The 20,224-nt window shown below is 40.8% G+C and overlaps 1 protein-coding gene across 3 annotated transcripts in view; it reads right to left on the bottom strand.

Moving 5' to 3' along the window:
- Positions 1-20,224, bottom strand: part of TRMT9B (tRNA methyltransferase 9B (putative)) — a 78,522-nt gene that overhangs the window by 10,091 nt on the left and 48,207 nt on the right. Inside the window, exons 1-3 of one of the 3 annotated variants that reach the window (XM_088131079.1) lie at positions 16,255-16,604; positions 2,130-2,284; positions 1,170-1,343 (exon numbers count right to left, since the gene is read on the bottom strand). In XM_088131079.1, coding sequence (XP_087987205.1) covers positions 1,170-1,343; positions 2,130-2,283 — 328 coding nt within the window. In that variant the 5' untranslated portion in view covers position 2,284; positions 16,255-16,604. Of the gene's footprint in view, positions 1-1,169; positions 1,344-2,129; positions 2,285-16,254; positions 16,605-20,224 lie in introns of those variants that run through there. The other 2 variants (XM_088131081.1, XM_088131080.1) reach the window with 2 other exon arrangements.

The raw sequence follows: 20,224 nt of genomic DNA, 5'->3' as shown, positions 1-20,224 counted from the left end.
TGGAAAAGACAAAAAACAAAAGACAGAAAACTTAAAAAAAAAAAAACTAAACAAAGCTAAAAACACACACACTAAACACACCTAAATTATATCTAAAGTTTAAAAATCAGGCTATGGAAATGATTTAATTCTCTTCAGCTTCATCATCACCATTCCCTTTTTGAACTAAGCGCTGAACGTAGATAGAACAGCATCTTATCATCCAGTCTTGTCTTGCCTCTCTTTCATTGCAAAGCTAATTTAAAGGCTGAAAGGGAGAATTCATCTTACCTGTTTTCTGAGATTTTAGCAGGCGTTACTCTAACCACATCTAATTCACTATAATCACTTCTCAACTTTGCAGTTTATCCATTTTTATGAAAACAAATGCAGTCTGTGGCCTAGAATTACAATGTGTTTCCTCAACAGCCCCCCACCCCACCCCCCGGTTTCAGGGATATCATATTTTCCCACTTCAGACAAAACACATTATGCTGTTGCTGGGAAAAGGCAATGACATCTCTATCTAATTCAGTTTGATCTGCTATGTACCCAGGCAGCTTACCTCTTCAACTTCCTGATAGATCACGCTCTCTAATCAACAAAGCATTGCATCCTCTTGCTGCTTCCATCCCAAACAAATTATTCTGTGCACCCTCCCCATTTCCAACAGTAGGGGAATCATTTATGCATGTTTATTTTTGCAGAAGATCCCAAGGTTGCTTATACCCAGTTAAGTTCAGTTAAAAAGATAGGATATAAAATGAAGAGAAACATCTCCGCTTACAATTTCCAAGAGCCAGCGCTGCTCAGCCTACTGAGGTGGGCCACTTTTTTCAACTGGAAATTCTGAGAACCAGAAACAGGGCTTTTGCCCTGCATGTTCTCCCTATGGGAAAGGGCTGATTGATTCATAAATTAGCTATCCAGAGAACATGGCCTGTCCAAAAATACGTTTGTTTCCTATCACATCCTCAGAATATTCTTTCCTATCTCAGTTTATCTCTCTCTTTTTTTTCTTCTGCAGCCATGCGCCCTTATTTTTTAAGAATGCATATATAAATTCCCTGAGCTGGACTGACAAACAGCCTGATTTCCTATTATTTAGGAAATACTAATGTAGTATCATGTGGTGTATATTGAAAGTGTTTCCTCTTATTTCAGCTGTTCAAGCAATTAAAATCTCTTACCTCCCACAGAGATGATGGCGTTGAAGCACAGATCCCGAAAAGGGAGGTGTAGGTTATCACAGATCATTACTTCACAGCCTTTATTTCTTGCAATTTCTATTAAGGGGCCACAATAATCACATCCAAGATTATATACTAGGTGGTTGACATCAAGATATTTTCCAGTCCCACAACCTTAAGCCAAACAAAACAGAGACATTGATTCTATAGGAAACCAGAAAATCAAACAGATGGCCATGGCCCTCAGCTCATGTAGGGACACCAGGTGAGTCCTGCTTAACTCCTCTGGGCATCTCTAAAACTGAAACATGGGCAGTTGCCACAGGATTTCTGCACTTTCACTTGAAGCTCAGGAATAAAGTTGGATGTTCTAACTTTGGGAGATGTCTAGAAAGAACTTAAACACCCCTCCCTGGAAATGGACCAGAGCCCTGCCAACAAAAAGGAGGCCTGCGAGAAATTCAACAGTGGGTCCTTTTGGATTGGTTCCCTTCATCAGTCCTCCCTCTGTGCTCTGTGTGAAGAAAGTAGGGCTCCAAAATGGACTCTTAAGATCAAGGGGAAGGGGTGTTATATGACTTCCACCTCTGCCCACAGAGGGAAGAAACTTTCCTCTATTTTTATACAGTGTAGGTTCTGTGTGGTCTAAAATACACAGATCCATGAGTTCAATTCTTGGGAGAGCATTTGAACCACACAGAATAACATTATGACCACCTGCATCTGAGGACACCCAAATAAGACAAAACTGGTCAAGAAATGCCTACCTCCTGGTGGTCAATGTAATTAAAATTAGGAAGTCATCCACCTTTCTGATTATTCTCCTCCCCACATCCCAAACTGTCATTCTGCCTATGTGCTCCCCACACAGTTGTGATTCTCTTGTCATCTCTTTTCCTCCATCTCATTCAAGACCTCCATCTAGAGCTTTATTTTTTTAAAAAAAAAAACAGAACTTACCTATATCTGCAATAAGGCTGCCAGGCTTCTGTTCAAGTAAAAACTGTCGAACCCGAGGCCATGCTTTGCCTTGCAAGTCATTGAAATAAGAGGCTGTGCTTTCATAGACCTTATGGACATGCTGCTTTTCTAGCTGGAAGGCCTCATGTTCCATTCTGCAAGAAACCACAGACCAAGTACGTATTAAAACAGTAACAATACCACAAATTATGATTAATTTCTAAAAACACAGCAATGGTATAGTGTAATGGTCAATCCACTATATCAAAGCAAATTTAGCCTTATCCTAGACTCACTCACTTTTGCATTATGTCCCACCATTTTGTTTTAAATTGTGACACCTGTCATGCCATTTAAAGAACCAGAGTAGTCCTATCTTCCAAAATATATTCCTCCTTTGTATCACCAGTAAAAAAAAACCTCTAACTCCTCCTCAAACTCATCTCCTAAGCTGTCTCACATCATTTCTACACAGAGAAACACATTATTCAATAATTTCCCTCCAAAGCTTCCAGAATAAGCTCCAACCAGCAGTTTGGTTAGTATTTCTTCCTTTCTTCCCTATGCAAGATACCATTGCCTCTTAAATGTTATGCTAGGTTTTTCTAGCAATGATAGAATATATATGAAGAAGAGAAGAGAAGAGAATATATATAGCTCAGGGTTGAACTGTGGAGTCTTTGGGGTTCTCTGAGCTCAGAGAACCCCAAAGATTCCACATTTAACAGATTCCCCCTTAATAGCATGAGTACAGACAGCACAATGAAAAGTATCACAAGTTTTACAGTTTCATTTATTAGTAGTGAGAACTTCTAGGCCATTTACCTGATCTTGAAATAGCTAAGTATGGTCAGGATTGGTTAGTATTTGAATAGGAGTCTGCCAGAAATTTCCAGGGCTATAAGCTAGACAGGGAAATCTAAATAATATTCCAGAAGAAAGCAATGACAAACCACTTTTGTACTGTTGCCAAGAAAACTTCATGGACATTTTCACAAGTAGAGCTCAACTGGAAGACATCTTTATCTTTTACCTAACCAAAGTCATTTTAGTGAGCTGGTTGCCATTATTTCAATATAGTTAAATTGTGTGATCATCTTCAAAAGCTGCATCACAGTCGTTTGTGTGGGAAGTAAACACTTCCCATGATTGCAACTTCCTTTTCTGGAAGCCACCTGTTTTTTCACACACACACCCCACAACCCCACCAGGAGAAGCTGGGAAAGAGTCACAGCTGCAAACTAAAATTTTCCAGTTAAAAGTATATGCTGAAATCACTTGAAAAATTAAAAAATTATGCCAAAGCTGTTGCCTTTCATCACCTGCAGAAGGCCAAAACTTGTTAATCTCCAAGGAATCAAACGTTTCCAAGATATCAAACAATATGTAAAGGAAGTGGAACATTCAGTAATTAAACTAACACATTTCAAACCTCTTAATTTTCCAAATTACCACAACCTGAATACCAGACAACTTTTAAAAAACAAACAAAAAGCCTTCTTCTAACTTTACTTCTTTCAGTCTCAGTTCAATATAAATGGCAAGCAAAGGAAATAATTATGAACTACAGATCACATATACACTTATATACAGAAATTATAGTATTGCTCAAGTTTATTGAAAGGAAATCCCACAGAATTCAATGAGCTCTACTTCCACAGAACTGAGGCTAAAGCCTTATTACTCTTGGTATAAAACGAGGCCCAGATACCTAAGGAAAAGAATAATTAATTTTTTAATCAGCTAATTACAGGTCTGCATTATCACATAGAAAGAAAACAATATGTTGCAAGGACTTTGAATACATGCATGTGCATGTATGTGTGCACCTGTGCTATGTGCTTATGCTCTACATGCAGAGCTGCATTGCAGGAGGCATGTCACTGGCCATCCAAAGTGAATGCTGAGGGAAAAGAGGTCCTTGGCCCCTAAAAAAAATCTATGGAAGCCATAGAGAATCCAGCCTGTTCTTATTTGTCAATCCAATTTAAATTTCTTGGATCTACCAGGCTTCTGGAGTCCTTCTCAACCCTTACCGGCAGCGACTCTCCAGGTTTTATGACCAGGAGGGAGCCTAAGAATGGAGCAGTCAGCAGTTGTCCAACTGCTCCAGCCATAGGGATGCGTCAGAAAATTGTTTTTGGATTTTTTCTCCTCTGGAGCACCTGCCCAGATCAGGCCCATTTTCAAACTCAAGTTTTCTTTTGCTGGCTTCTCTTCCCATGCCAAATTTGGTTTTATTCTGTTTTTGAGAGTTGTCCTCCTGATGGACTGAGTCCTGAGCCCTATGACATAATTTCTTTCCAGCACTCTGTTGTCTTGCCCAGGTGTCAATGGGAGTTTTAAAAAGTCTAACTTGTGGAGAATCTGAGTTAGGATTAACTCAGTTGGTCAACCCTTCCTACTTCAGCAACAACTCCTTTCCATTCTCATTTACCCCATGAACAATCTGGCTTGTTTTAATAGTTTACAAATGCTGGTGGGTATGGAGCCTGTCTGAATGTCAGTGAATAAGATGTTATGTGTGAAGGTACCTATTTGTATGCATGTGTACATCTGTGTTACTTACACCAAGGCACAGGGTATTTAACTTTATCCTCACACCATTTTTGTCATATTAATTAAATACAGGGTGACTTTCCAAGTCCAGTAATTGCATAAGAGCTTCTGTAATACTGGCCACAAAAATTAGGATGTCCTTCATAGCCGCCTCTCATCCCTGAATCTCCCCCCTCACTTTCCTTACAGCCTGTGTAATTTATTTTATTCCATGGTTTATTGCCCTCCCCGAATTCAAATGATCCTTTTTTTCCAAAGAGGATCTAACTGGCCAATTGAAATTTTCATCCCTTCTACATCGACTACATCTTGTAATTGGGCTGCTTAATTTGTCCCCTTGCAGTGGGTATACAGGAGTATGGAAATGGCGTTGAAGAAAATATGTGGCAACTGTTAGGAAAACAAGAGCTTAGCCTGGAAAACAGGAAAGCCATGAGAAAGAAACTCAATATTATCCTGCCTTGACTCTCTTTGGTATAAGAGTGACTGAAGGAGAAATGCTGTTGGCTTTCAAGATTCTATTATTATAGCCTATATTGATACTATGGCCTATATAGTCAGTATCAATAAACAAGAGTTCTAGTATTTCTTTTGGTGTCCCTTTCATGACCTAGTTACCTCCAAGAACTGACAGTGGGGTTCATTGCAAATAAGACTCTTCAAAGCCTTCCTGTAAGCCAACTGAGTCTCATGGAACTCACAGAGGGTGAGTCCTCTTCAATGGTTCATAAAAAGCAGTCAAAGTATCCTTCCTCTCCTCTGAAAACTTTTTCTTCCACTCTTGGAACAAGCTGCTCACACTGAATTCAAATCACTTTAGGGAATTGCCAGTTGGATGTCAACAGTGCATTATATTTACTTAGCTGAAAGTTGAAACTGAAGTCTTTTCAGCCAAAGCACAAAGTCAACACAAACTTTTTCCAGGGATTCTTCAATGGTGATGTGGATGCCTGAATAAATTCTGGATGAATAGGTAGCATGTGAACTACAATTCAGTAGAAATGGCATTGAAATAGAAAGCGGCACTAGATTATTTAAGAACCCCAGGTATAAATAACATGCTTAAATCACAGCTTATATTGCTAAAGGATATGCAGACTGGTCTCACACGTTACACCAAGTCATAATCTGTCTTTTTATTTGCAGCTTAGTGCAGTGTATGGACCTGGCTACTATGCCTTAGACTAATTTATGAACTCAGTCACTAAAGCTCAATCAACAAGCCATGGTTTTTTTAAAAAAAAAAAACTGGAGCTAAGGATGATAACAATCAACATTTTACATAAAGAAGAGAAGCTTGCAACTCTATCTTCAGAAAAGTTGGTTTAGTGCCAAAGGACCAAACTGGGCAGAGAAGTTGACATGACTACAATGGCACATCAGCTTTCCTACAATCCACTTAGTCAAACAGCACTGAAAAAGACTCTCCAAGTGGAGTAACATATATACTTTTAATATCTCCAGGTTAACAGGCCTTAACTGACCTCCCACCTAGAAGAGCTCTATGCCTCCCGGAGTGCATAGCAGGGATCTTGGCTTCTGTCACAGAAAGAGAGCCAGGCTCTGCTACAGTGAGACTCTCGATATCTGGCATCAACCATGACATCAGCTGTTAAATAATATCAGTAAGCTGCCCAAGGCCCACATCAGTAGCAAGAAGACATGACTTATTTACTCAGCCCTTGCTTTTCTGATTGCTGCCAGGGATGTGGAAAGAGCAAAAGCCACCATCTGGCCACCGGAAAAAAAAAATCCACTTGAAGCTTTCGGGATAGGAGGCCAACTGAATCTGGACTTGATGCGCATAGCAACAACCTTTGCCAGGATCCATGCAGGAAAATGGTCCAGCTGGGAAGTCAAAAAAGGGCAATGATTGTTGCCATTGCTCTCTCTTTCTCACACTTACATCCACACCCCCACACAAGACTTCTACATATTACTGTACAAAAAATCAGCAGTGAGTTTCCATGATTGAAAAAACTTCTGGGACACCTGCAATGATATTATACATTTCATACTCTTATGAGAACAATATCCCCTGAATGGCAGGTTTAATCTCTTTCTAACAATAAATAAGTAAATACGTGCACACAGATCTGCAGTTTCCCCACCCACATACATTCAACACATCAAGTCAAATCAACTTTTCCCCATAGGATATTTTTAAAAAGCAGTGCAGGAAATCCAATTTGGGTTGGGTCTTTAGAGTTTTCAACTCTGCAGAATTTGTCACATATTCCATCAAGTCGAATATACTCTGGGGAAGTGCCAGCTTAATTCATGTGGTACAGTACAATGTTATTGGTTAGCTAAAAAAGGAGCAAAAGTTTGTTCCCAGGAGCAACTCTGACACTACTTATCTCCTGCTGTAACTCCACGTTTGTTCAAACAGGAATATGAATAGTTATCAAGGGCAAAAGTCACTGTCTAAGCTGAGAATACTTTGGAATAATTAAGGTCAACTGTGAATGAATCATAGGAAACTGGGTTTCAAAATAAAATCCAAGAGTCTTGGGTCAACATGCTCACAGTAGATTTTCACAAAAAGAGATCAACATGAAGATCCAAGGGTATGTATATCTTCTCTTTGCCCAACAGTAAGTCTTGCCTTCAGATTTACATGGCTGACACTTTTCTTTTGATGCACAGCAACTCCCCACACCTTCTTACCAGGTTCTACTTTTCTTCTACAATATCAAACCAATCTCTCCTCCTTTCCCCTTTGCCATGACAGAACGGCAACAGCCAGAATATGCATCAAGCCTCTTTCATTATTGCAGCAATATTTACACTAAACATTTAGAATGTTAGTCTTAATAGGAAAAGTCCACAGACCGTTTTTGAAGAAAAGAAGTCAAGACTAATGTTTTAATAGCCAAGCATTGGACAAAGAAAAGTAGATCACTTGTTCCATGGAGATGTCTACTTTCTACAATGGTCTATGAAAAGCACCATTAGATCAGGTCATCTATCTTCAAGCTTCAGAGGGATGGAGACTATGCCATCACTCCTGAAGAACTCAACAATTTCTGGTAAAAATCAAGTAAGCACTATCAACAAAACAGGGATCCTCACAGAAATGTTTGTTCCACTAAACAACTGATCATGAACTTCTGAAGGATTTTGAAGTTCAGTTAGCTTTTTAAATTGCTTTATTGTCTTTCTTGAAAATGTATATTTAACAAGTAATCAATTTTGTATGCTGTTTCATTATTACGCTATCTAAAACATACTCCCAGCTCCAAATAAAAAGCAAAGATTCATTTCCATACTTACCCTTGATACCCTTTTTATCTTTATATATTTTCTTCTTTTAACATTACTTGATCTTTGTTGCTTCAATGCCTATACATCTTTACACAGAAGCAGCAGTGGAGATTACACTCAGGTAAATTGGCTTAGAACTGTAGCCTAAATTATTCCAAATCAATGCATTGTTCTGTGGACTGGACATAAGTCATAGCAATTTGAGTCTGCATTAGATAACAACTTATGGAGCTTAATTATTGGATCCACTAGCATCTTGCTTTTCAAGGAATATAGAAAATAACTATTGCAATACCAATTCAGGAGAAAGGCCTAGTTTACTGAAGCCTTTAGCAAATGTCAGAATGATCTATGCCTGTCATTCATTGACAGATAATGGCTAAAAATACATCTTTCTTAGCTAAAAACTACCCATATATTCTTTGCACTGCTTTTTAAAAAGTTGTATTAGTTTTCAAAATTCAGCAGGTTACATTTAATTCAGCATAGTTGTAAGTACCTGATAACTGAGCAGCTGAAAATTTATTCACTAAGTACCTTCTGATAATTTGAAAAACCAAGTGAATTTCAAATGCCTAGGCAAGAAATCTCCCTTAATTCAGTTAACGTTTTCAAATCAAGATTGCTATACAAATATTATTAGAAGGTCTTAGATGCAAAACCATCTTCCTTGGGTTGGGATGGTAGGTGACTAGGCCCGGGATTGTCACTACTGCTTACATATTCCATTCAAAACATATATACCAAGCAAGGCAGAATTCCCCTAAGAGTGTAGTGGCAATGGGAAAACAATATTAACAGAATTGCTGTTGTTAGATGACTTCAATGTTGCAGTTCTGATGCCAAAAATACACCAAAAAATAAACAAATTAATAAATGAGATGAGTGAGGCTGATTTCAGAAAGTAAATAGGAAACTCCATCTCCAAATTCAAGCTCTTCCCCAACCAGCCTCTAGATGAATTGGATGACATGCTGGCTGGAACCGACAGCATAAACTACAATGGAGAACAGGTAGAAAACAGCAAGTAGAAAGAACCTTGATTGGGCACTGCTGATGGAAATAGTTGCGTGTTAGAATATTAGGTGAAAACTGTTCAAGATAGACTTATTTACTGAGACTGACCTTTGTCATATTAGGGATTCCTCATTCTGTTCCAACTGAGCTCATTCCAATTACTAGCAAGCCTGCTTCAAGTTAATTAATTAATGTCAATTATTTGCCTTTCATTAAATGACTATTGCATTTTCTACAATAGGCCAAGCTCATTCTACCACATGATAAGGCTGATAGCGTTTAACAAAGGATTGTTCCATCTGTAGCTCCCTCCCTCCCTCCCTCCCTTTTTTGTACGGAAGAGTCTAGTCTCTCCAGAATAGTGAAGTCTTGAGAAAAGCAACCTATTCTGAGCATAATTTCAGTTATCTATCTAGCATTCTCCCATCTCTAAGATGTTTTGATAGAATTCTGTGCCTTGAAAAAAAGTGAATTACTGGCAGAAACAGAAATACAACTTGATCAGACCATTCAATTTTTGCCAGTCATTCACTTTTTAAAAGCATGTATGAACTGCCAAGGGTGGATTTTGCAACTGCTTCCCCACAAGCCACATAAAAAAGTCTTTTTAACCAAACATGAATTTGGAAATTTAGTAGAGGTTTTATCAACACACAAGAGGAGAGGTATTTCATAAAGTTTTAAGGCAGCCCTTTCCAAACAAGTCCCTCCAGATATTTTGGAATTCAATTCTCATAATCCTAAATCCACATGACCAATAGACATTCTGGTTGAAGATTATGGGGGTGGAAGCCCAACTTCTCTGGAAAAGTACCAAGCTGGGGAAATTTGGTCTAAATTTGCCTTGAGATGATTAAGGCTATGACATGCTCTATATTATTAAAGATGATGAACTGCTTTATTGATGGTGTTTTACATAAAGCAACAATTACAGACTGCACTCCTAAGGTCAAATAGCAATTATATATTTATAAAAAGCAGCAAAAATAGTCTGTACTTTTTTCCCTCCAAAATGTCATCCTGTTCACAGGATGTGATTATTCTTTGATTCTACCAGACTAATTAAAAGTGCATTTGCTGCCATTAGGTTTTCTTTCTTTTCTTTTTAATGTGAATTAATCTTTTTTCTTCTGGATATGATTCATGCTTTGAAGTATCCATCACAACTTCCAAGCTGTTTTTTGTTCTTGATTAGATTTTATTATGCAATCTGCTGCAAAGTACTGTTACTAAACATCTCAGCATTGAATACAGTTCTTCATCAATGCATTATTTAACATTTCCTTGTAATGTACAGAAATAATAACATGCATCAAATTTTAGATGCAGTCTCGAAGAGGGGACTGCAGAAATGAATCTAGAAATATGGAAGTTGAAGGTAGACTTGGTTGGGAAATTCAGTACTCTGGTGGACTGCCTGGTGCTTCAGAAAGTTCTCCTCTTACCACAAAAGTTGAATGAGTTTTTAAAAAATCAAATGCAGGAACAATTATTGGTGATATCTTGGCACAGACAAGCTAATACATGCAATGCAACAAATCTTTATATTGCTTTATGCTACAACTGAAATAATCTGCTAATAAATGACAGTTCAGCTCCTTCACACTTCATTCTTCCTCTGAAATTTCTTTATTCCAGAATGGCTGTCAAAAAATTAGTGACAGAGCATTCCTGGGAAGTTGCAGTATCCACTTCCATCTTATTTGTCCCTGTTTTGTATATTGCCACTTATTGTGTCCATTTATTCTTGTGTCTATAAACCTATTTACCCTATATAGAATGCAAAAAGCATTGCTTGGAAATACCATATCCACACTGGAAATTGAGCAGTTGAATGAACTCTCATATTATAATCCAGATCCTGTAATGATGTTGCTATGTCTATATGACTTGGCAGAAGGGACTGGTCCAGGATGTGATCCCTCTGTCTATACATCTGTTATATGGTATAGTATTATTGTCTCAGCAGGTAAGTCACCTTCTTCACTTAGAAGAACGTAATGGCAAACATGGCCAAGAATACTGCCTGGATGGGACTATGAAGTCACCAGGAATGGAGGTTCACCTGAGGGAGATTTTATCATATTACTAACCCTGAGATTGTTTTAGGGTAGGATGCAGTTGCAGGCAAGTACAGGTTTGGGATCAGTTAGAGATCATTGAGGATACATGCTGAATTATTTTAACTGGGAACTGCAGATGACAAGAAGCAGGCTTCTGTCATTTGGTAAGTCTCTCCTGTAGTAGACTATTCTTGTGTATCATTCTAGACGTGTTGATCTCCCCACAACTCCCATCTTCAAATCAGTGTAATTAAACTGTAATCTGAGAAACATCTTTTGCAAATCTTTACATTAACAGACCCTATTCAACATGTTGTAACAGATACAGAGTTATCGTAGGCCATGCAAAATATATATTGAGATGTGCTGTGGGCTTAACAATTAGCATTTTCAATATACTATAAAGTGTATGTTTATTACCATTTTGTAGTTGCACTATAGTTACATAATTGTCCCGAAATTCAACCTGTTGCATGGATAGGTCTAGGTTCATGTTGATGGTAGGTTAAAAGTTGACTGAAATCCTGGTGGAATCTGAAGTACTGTCAGCCTTACCAGGTAGACCAGACAGGAAACACAACCAGATGAGTTAATTCTACTTTATTATAAGACTACATTAACAGAAGCTTGCAAATCTGAAAGTACAATACTCCTCCCCCACCCACCATCTCCTTTGCACCCTGAGAAATTAGGGAGAGTCTCTTCTGAGCCTCTTGCCCTGCCCACTATCCAGCCGTGGACTATGCTATCTTATCTGATCATTCTCTAACATCTCTGGGCCCAGTCTACCAAGGTCATTCCCACATACCATTACAAGTACTCAATGGAATCTCAAGCACCATCAACTTCTGATAAGGGATACACCCAACAACCTGGTGACCCTGCTAATACTAACAGCTACTGTTACTAACAAAAAAAAAATTGACAGTATTAAGAGAATCCTAACCAGGTGGCAGGACTTCTCAGGCTCAGAAGATAAACAGGCTTGGGTCTGGTTAGACCAGCAGGGAATTCCAGGAATATAGATTAGACTTCTATACCAGACCCAAGAAAACTGATTGGATTTGTCTATGGAGCCATCTGGAGTCAAACTCAGCTCCAAGAAATTTAGGGGATAGAGCCCAAGCAGCCCAACCTGAAGCATAGGAGTTAGGAAATACAAAGCTGAAGTTAAACACATTTGGAAGACACCGGGTTAGACACGCCGAATATCCTGCCATTTCACTGCAGTTTCCCTGGGATTCATTTTCAGTGTAGTTCGTAAGCAATCATAGGAAAAGTACTGGTGATTTTCATGCAAACCTTTCTGCATAATGTTCATGTGCACTGCCAGTCTCCTACTCCTGTAAATGTCTGTTCTGAAATCCTAGAGATGTGCATGCTTAAACAGTTTTCCATCGCTGCCAAGCAAAGTCAGCATAATGAATGCTTAGGCAGAGCACTATCCTGTGAACACGCATCCCCTGTAGAACAGTACCGATATTATTCTGCTTATCTCTTCCTTTGTAAACCATAAAAGAAGGAATGACCTAATTTGGCAAGATATTTAAAGGCTCTCTCAGTTGCTGCAAAACAGAAGAGCCCTTTTGTCTTCAGCTGGTTCATACATTTCTGTTACATAATGTCAAAAGCAAGTAGAAAAAGGAGATAACTGGACAGAAGAAATGTTTGCAACTCGTCCTCTGCCACTGAAAAACACTAAAAATCTAAATACTTTGGGTCTCATATTTAAAATCAAATCAGTTTAACGCAATACAAGGGTTAATATCTAAAGAGCTTGGTGATCAACTCAGCGGCCAAAACACTGGAAAGAATGAGTAGATTTCCTTCAGAACAATTGGAGAAAAAAATTGGTTTCCAGTAGCAAAAGACAATGGGTGGCAACATCTGGAATTATTTACCTTTTCTAACACAAAAGGGAAGAGGAAGGAAAGGTATCCATAATGAGAGCCAGTTTGGCCTAGTGGTTAGATCACCAGGCCAGAAAGCAGGAGATGGTGAGTTCTAGTCCTGCCTTAGGCATGAAAGCTGGCTGGAAGACTCTGGGCCGGTCACACTCTCTCAGCCCACAACGTCAGGCTCAGGTGACAAGCCAGTCAGTCAGTTCCTGTTGCAACCAACAGATCAATATCCGGTTGATCCAATAAAAAGCAGGCCCTGCACATGCGGGAAAAACGCTAGGAAGTGGGGGGAGGGGAAGAAAGGTATCCATACAATTCTGGTGAGAACTAAACACCTGCATAACCTCTAAAAATTCAGAGGTTCGTATATCAAAGGGAGGAAGTTTCACGAAATAGCTGTTAGTGCTGAAAAGGCTATGCTGTTTCCCATAATACTTTTTATATCCATACCATACATTTGGAGTAAGAATATAATAAAATGACTACATGAGAATGTATGCATGTATGTATGCATGTATACAGCCTAGAAAAAAGGTTCCAACCACTTATAAAATAAAAACTATTTATTTTATTTATTCAATTTGTATGCCACCCATCTTCCCCCAATGTATAAGATACAACTCTTAAGGTTTATTTAAGTAGGTGTTGAAAAAAAAAGTGGTATAACATTAAACTTAATGACAAAATCAGTATATATTTCAAAGCCTCTGAAACACCATTAAGGTTTTAAAGCAACTTCTTAAATTTTTTCTTTCATCAGTATTGGCTAATAGGCATCAGAAGGCCACTCGGCTGTGCCATCTAGCTACCTATTATATATAACTATTTACTGTTTTACATATAACACACTTGCTCTCATTCCATTGGTAATTCAGGGTCGCAGCTAATAAGGTTTAGAAATATTTTCTTTATCCTAATGGAGTGAGTTAACAAAGCAGCATAAAGCAGATGTTTAAAAAAAATAATGAATAATAATAAAGGCTTTAATTGCCCAACACATTAACCTATCATTATTTAAATATAATTTAATGAATTAATCCAATCAGATGGTTTTGTAAAACACACAAGCTAATCACACTGGCTGGGCTCCCATAACAATAGCCTACCATGTTTTAAGTCCATGTGCCATGTGGCCAAAGTGAAAAACAAAGGGACTGAGAACCCAATATTCTAAGACACAGTTTGAAGTTACAGCACATAGTTACCAAGTTCTAGGAAAAGAAAATGTCTTTAGGGCAAAATTATGCAAAGATAAGGTGAATTGTAGTCCTGCCTTAGGCATGAAGCCAGTTAGGTGGCCTGGGGCCACTCACTTTCTCTCAGCCTTAGGAAGAAGCAGGCAATGGCAAACCACTTCTGAAATCTTGCCAAGAAAACTGCAGGGACTTGTCCAGACAGTCGCCAGGAATCAAGACTGACTTGAAGACACCAAAAAACCCAAAAAAGCAAATACTATAATATAGTATCAATAGCTGGGTAGCAGAGCTCATGTGTGGTATGCACGATTCTCAGGTTCCTTCCTTCTATTTCCACTTAAAAGGGTCACATTGGAATTGATGTGTAAGATACATTCCAGTGGCCTTGGAGAGATGCTATCCAGCTGAAAAAATGCTGGGCTAATTTAAACAAATAGAAAGCCAGGTTGGTGTAGTGGTTAAGGCTACACCAGGCTAGAAAATGGGAGACCATGAGTTCTAGTCCTGCTTTATACACACCCAGCTGGGTGACCTTGGGCCAGTCATTCTCTCTCAGCCCAGGAAGGAGGCAAGGCCAAACCACTTCCAAAATCTTGCCAAGAAAACTGCAGGGACTTGTCCAGGCAGTCGCCAGGAGTTAAGACTGACTCAAAGCCACCAAGGCCTTAAAAAAAAAAAAAAAAGTGAAGACAAGCAAAAGGAGAATATGGCGTTCCTAGGAAGCCAGCCACCTTTCTGCCACTCAAGATTACAATTCCCTCTCTTGGGGGGGGATACAAAATCCTTCTATTTTATTTATTTATCATATTTATATAGCCGCCCATCTCACACAAGGTGACTCTATAGAACTGGACTGGGGTGAAGTTACGGTACTGTCTTCATCAGCTCCACCAAACATGCCTTTCCTTGGCACAGCGAATGGCACTTAAAAAAATCAAGATATCTGACAGCCTAGACTTCTGTGGAATACGATCTACTTCCTCCAGTCTTATGTTGCCGATGCATATAATGTCTTATGGGAAGGGGGGAAGAACTGTAAACGATGTGATGGGAGGAAAATAAGGCACAGGGAAGTCAGACAGTGGTAGTCCTTATTAAAGTGCCACAATATTTCATAGTTTTGGCTAAGGAGGGGAGAATCGCCCCTTTCTGGAATAATAATTGAGCATGTAAAGGGAACCCATTCAAGAACTGTTTACAGGTGTATGAGGATCAGCATTTTATGCTCTATGACTTCATCTTTCTCCATTCTGAAGTAATATCTATATATGGATTTTAGCATGGAGGAAGCAGCCTTTGCTTCATCCATTACTGTAATGGATAGCCAAAGTGGTCCACGTGTAAAGAAACTGGCAATCTGCAAGATTATAAATGGAATTTTTCCAAGACAGCCCCATAATCCAGAGGTAAACAGCAGAGCAGGGACAGCTTCTAACCAAAAGGATGCTAAAGAGCTCCCCTAAGAATCAAGCTGCCATAAACCAAGAATTCCACCCCACCCCCGCTCTTCCAAGATCGGACCTATTTTAAGATGTTTGCAGCATGCAAAACAACCCCGTCGATCAAAGGATGGAGGGGGAAATGCCAGCCTCCAATATGGAGAGTTTTCATTCCCAAAGAAAAGGCGAGCGAGCCGGTGGTGGAACGAATTAAAAGCAAGAGGGAGAAGTTCTTTGGGGAGGAGATTTAAAACCAGCATCTTTGATAAACAGGCAAGGACAGCGACAAACTTTACGTGGATTATCGGAATTATTTTAGCGCTCTTGCGGGGCAAGAATATGAGGCTAGAGGACGCAGAAGGAGTAAGCCGAATAAATAATCTTGAGACTCTGTTTTCCCAGCCTGAATCCCAAACCCGTCCACCAGGAACCTCTTGGGATTCAGAACGACTTCTTCGGCAGCACGCTCTGAGGAAAAAGCCCCGTGCCCCCGAAGCGTCGTAAGCCAAGCGCGGTCATTCCGGGACCCGTCACAAGAGACCGCGTTATACAAGGTATCAGCTGCACAGCAGACCCGCACACGGCGTGCTGTTCAAGCGCTGCAGCCGCCGCCTCCGCCGCCGTAGTTGGCTGGCCGGCCGGCCGGCCGGCTGACTAAAAAAGCCCACGCGTTTCCCCTTTACCTGCACCGGCCGGTAGGAGGCAGGGCGGAACCCGCCTCATCCGCTCCCCGTGCGCCACAGGCTGCCGGTTACCCGTCGCCGCTGCCGCATCCTGCCTGGAGAGAAGGAGGCGGTACCTGACCCGGAGCGGCGGGTGCGGGGCTGCCGTCGCCAGCCGGGCTCAGCCCAGGGCTCTTCCGCGGCTGCTTCCTCCTCTCAAGCCTCCCGCGGCGGGGAGGCGCGGCGGCTGCGGCTAGGAATGGGCTTCGGCGGCGATGCGGGCAAGGGACGGGGAGGGAACCGTGGGGCGCGCGCGCGAGAGAGAGAGAGAGGGAGGGAGGGGGTGTTGCAGAGCACGCGCGCTCCCCCCCCTGCCGCCGCCGCCGCCGCCGCCGCCGCCTGGCGTTGGCTCGGCCTAAGGACAGGAAAGCCGGGCGCGCGCGGTGCGCCGGGGAGTTCTTGGCCAGCCGGGTTGCGCCCGCGTGGCAGAAATGCGAAGGGGCAGCAGTGGGATTCCCCGGAGAAGCCCAGCGAGAGCGTGCCTGGGGGGAAGGGGGTCTACCCTCCACACGCCGCAGTTACAACTTCTGGGCTGGAAATCTGCGGCTTAAAATTTTCTACATTGCTCTGGAAAGATGCAGCCTTGGAGAAAGCCATGTCCCAGCTCCCCAGCATGGAGTGATCCTTCAAAGGCTGGGAGACAACAGCATCCTCCGGTCAAGCCCAGCTCCTGGCGACGCCAAGGGCGTGTCCATGTTCAGGGATGCCTGCAGGGTATGGTCAAAAAGTCAAGATGGCAGCCACGACGGGGCAATCGAAGTTCAGCCCATTTTTATGGGCGCCACACATAAAAAACAAGCAAGCTTCGATCACAGCGTCATCTTCACTTTTTTGACCATACTCTGTGGACACCCTTGATTACATGTCGCTTTCTGGGCAGCAACAGAGAAGTCATCTGCCATTGCCTTCCAGTCCAGCCTGCAGCGCACAAATTCCCTGGTGGCTTTTCATCCACTTACGTCTGACTGCAGGGACCTTCTTCAAGCTGAACTGCCGCAGCTGATTACTGTTCAATTCAATGTATTACCATCAGAGTTCAGCCAAAAATAATACAATTCAACACAAGATAAAATTAAAACATAGCATATCCCCCCAGAGCAGTAAATGGTATTAGTACCAGGTAAAACCGTAATGTCTTATGTTAGTTGGGATTCCTTTGCAATGTTCCTTATGAGATGAAATACTTAGGAGAGCTTGATCCAGATTAATTTCATTCACGCAGACTTAACACGGGCAGAATGGATTGCGAACGAATTAAAGCCAAAGCACCCTATGGAGCGATGGGGCAGGGTGGGGGTGTTACGAACTATGATGTGGAAAGAAAAAAGTGGAGGAAGAAGCAATCAGATCTTTGCATTAATCCATCAGTTAGCATTTTCAACTGAACTGATTTAATCATATTGCTCTAAACTCTTTCAGTATGAATGATCATGTTTCCTTATCTTGGACTGTGAAACTGGTATAGAATTTTTCATCAGATTAAAGCAAAGTGCTTCCAGATTGTCTAGTCAGTGCTATGGCATACAGCAGGCTATGAATATAATCACATAGTGCCTGTGTGCATATTATTTGCACACACAAATGGATATTTTCATTGGCAGTTGCTGGGGAGCAAAAGTAGGCCATTGCTATTGTGTTCATATCTGATGTTGGGTTTCTATCAGCACATGGTTGGCTGCTATAGGAACAGAACGCTGGATTCAGTAGACCTTTCAGTAGATCCAGCAGGGCACTTCTTGCGTTTGTGTGAAGGAAGAGAGAGGCTTGATTCTTAATAGTTCCCTTTGGGTTCTGCATGACACAATAATGGGCTGAATTCTGGGAGAGAAAGGGGATGGGGCCACAAACTAGTAGTCAATATCATCTCCGGAATTCCCATTGGGGTCCTACTCATGAAAGCCTTTTTCTATTCCGACTGAGTGAGCCCTAGCAAAGACAAGAGGTCATAAACTTAATGCACAATAAAAGCAAGTAGCTCATATGTTACCTTCAGGATACTCCTAGCTGCCATAGTTTCTTGCTCATGTAGCTAATGTTTAACAAGGTATTACATTGATGCCAACCAAGTGGGCACAATGAGTGGTTCATTTGTAAACAGTAGACCTTGCAACAAGTTCATGGATTTTTTGTAACTGATTTTGAAGGAAGGTGGGGCAGAAGCTAGAGGAACTAATCAGTGCCAAGGTCAAGAAATTCTGCCTGTTTTTATGTGCGTCACCTTTTTTTGACCATACCCTACAGATACCTCTGCCCACGTTGAACAGACAGATCTCCAACAGGCTCCTTCTCATGGTCTCCCCTGACTTTTAAATGAGTAAGAATAGAATCCCCATCCCCACCCTCTGCAGACTTCTGTGATCAACAAAGAGAAGCAGACGCTTTGGGAACAGCGCTGATGCTTGCAAGATGCTGGGTGTAGGGCCCACACATAGTACCTCTTCTTAGGACTTTGAGGGTGTACATTCACACAGGAGCAAGAAATGAGAAATAGCATGGTGCCCTAAGCTGGTTCATTATTTTACAAATTACCCAAGTGGGGAAATAGGTATAGAAAAGTCAAGGATGACTTCCAGTGGTTACATCATTGTGTCCAAATTGTTCCTTGGCAATACATGGAAGTGATTTGTCACTACTTTCCAAATACAAGTGTTCTGGGGTGTCCAATTTGAACAAAGACTTTGCCCTTGTGGTGAAGGTGTTCCTGAAACACTAACTCATATCCTTTTACATTGCTCCTATTATAAAGATGCCCAGATGTACCTAATAACACCCCATCTGGTCAGATCTGCAGGCCACCCTGATCCATTTTATTTACAGCTGCTGTTATCCAATCAATCCTATTTCTCTTAATGTGGCTAGGTTTTGTTTTAGTATTTGTAAAATATATCACACAGTTTTATAATCATTGGATTTTACTAGGGGTTTTACTTGCTGCCTCACACTTTGTTTTTTTTATTTTTGAGCTGGTCTGTGACTATAATAAAGTATCTATCATTGTTTTCTTCTAGGGCATCATTTTATCTCCTAGCCTACCCAATTTTTCAGGAGATTTTTCAGTGTAACTAACCAGATCCTAACTGGTTAGCTTTTTTGAAGATCAGCCCTGCTCACTAGGTGCTATTACCTACTTTGATATCCTTCTGATCCAGTGTCAACTCAAAATGTCAGGTCAAAAACTACAAAGAAGCTTGTTGATTAAAAATGGCTTCTGCTCCTGAATAAGATACAAGTGCTACTTCCTACAGACCCAAGGAACTGAAAGCACGACACCCACAGAAGAATAAACATATCCCCATTTTCTTACATAACAGGGACACTGTGATCACTGAAGAGATGTTAACAAGCTTCGCTTCCTGTGCTATAAATAATGTAAGGATGATTATAGCTGTTGTCAGCATGCCTTTTTATGTACATGATTAAGAGCTCTTATTCATTTGACCCTCCTTTGGTTCATTTCACAGGGAGCTAATCAGAAAGACAGAGGATTTTGGATTATTTACAGTTAACCTGTTAGGTGTCGGGCTGGAGGGTCTGGGCCTGGCCTCTGTAACAGACTGCAAGGGAAATGCAGCCTCCTAAACAAGCAGTGGAGAGGATACCACTTGTTTAGGAGGCTGCATGTCCCTTAAAGCAGAAATGAGGAAGCTGTGGCCTTTTCTATGGAGTGGAATTGCAATTCCCAGCCACAGGCAACATGGGAAATGATGAAATTCAGCAATTCTGATTCAGCAACATTTGGATGGAGAGAGGCTCCATGTCTGTGCCTTGGATCCATCGGGGCCTTTATTTATTACTTAAAGGTTAGATTTAAATCCTGCTTTTTCTTCAGGAATACAAAACAGTGTACATACCACTCCATCCATGATAACACAATAGCTGTATCTCTATATACTGTACTAGAGATAACAATGGGTAACTTACCTTTTTTTTT

This window comes from Python bivittatus, unplaced genomic scaffold (genome assembly GCF_059951505.1).
Source record: "Python bivittatus isolate LINGU-HERP-01145 unplaced genomic scaffold, Pbiv_v1 ctg000070_np1212, whole genome shotgun sequence".
In the NCBI taxonomy this organism is placed as follows: Eukaryota; Metazoa; Chordata; class Lepidosauria; order Squamata; family Pythonidae; genus Python; species Python bivittatus.
Note: the sequence above shows the minus strand (reverse complement) of the source record. Positions and strands in the feature narration are given on the sequence as shown.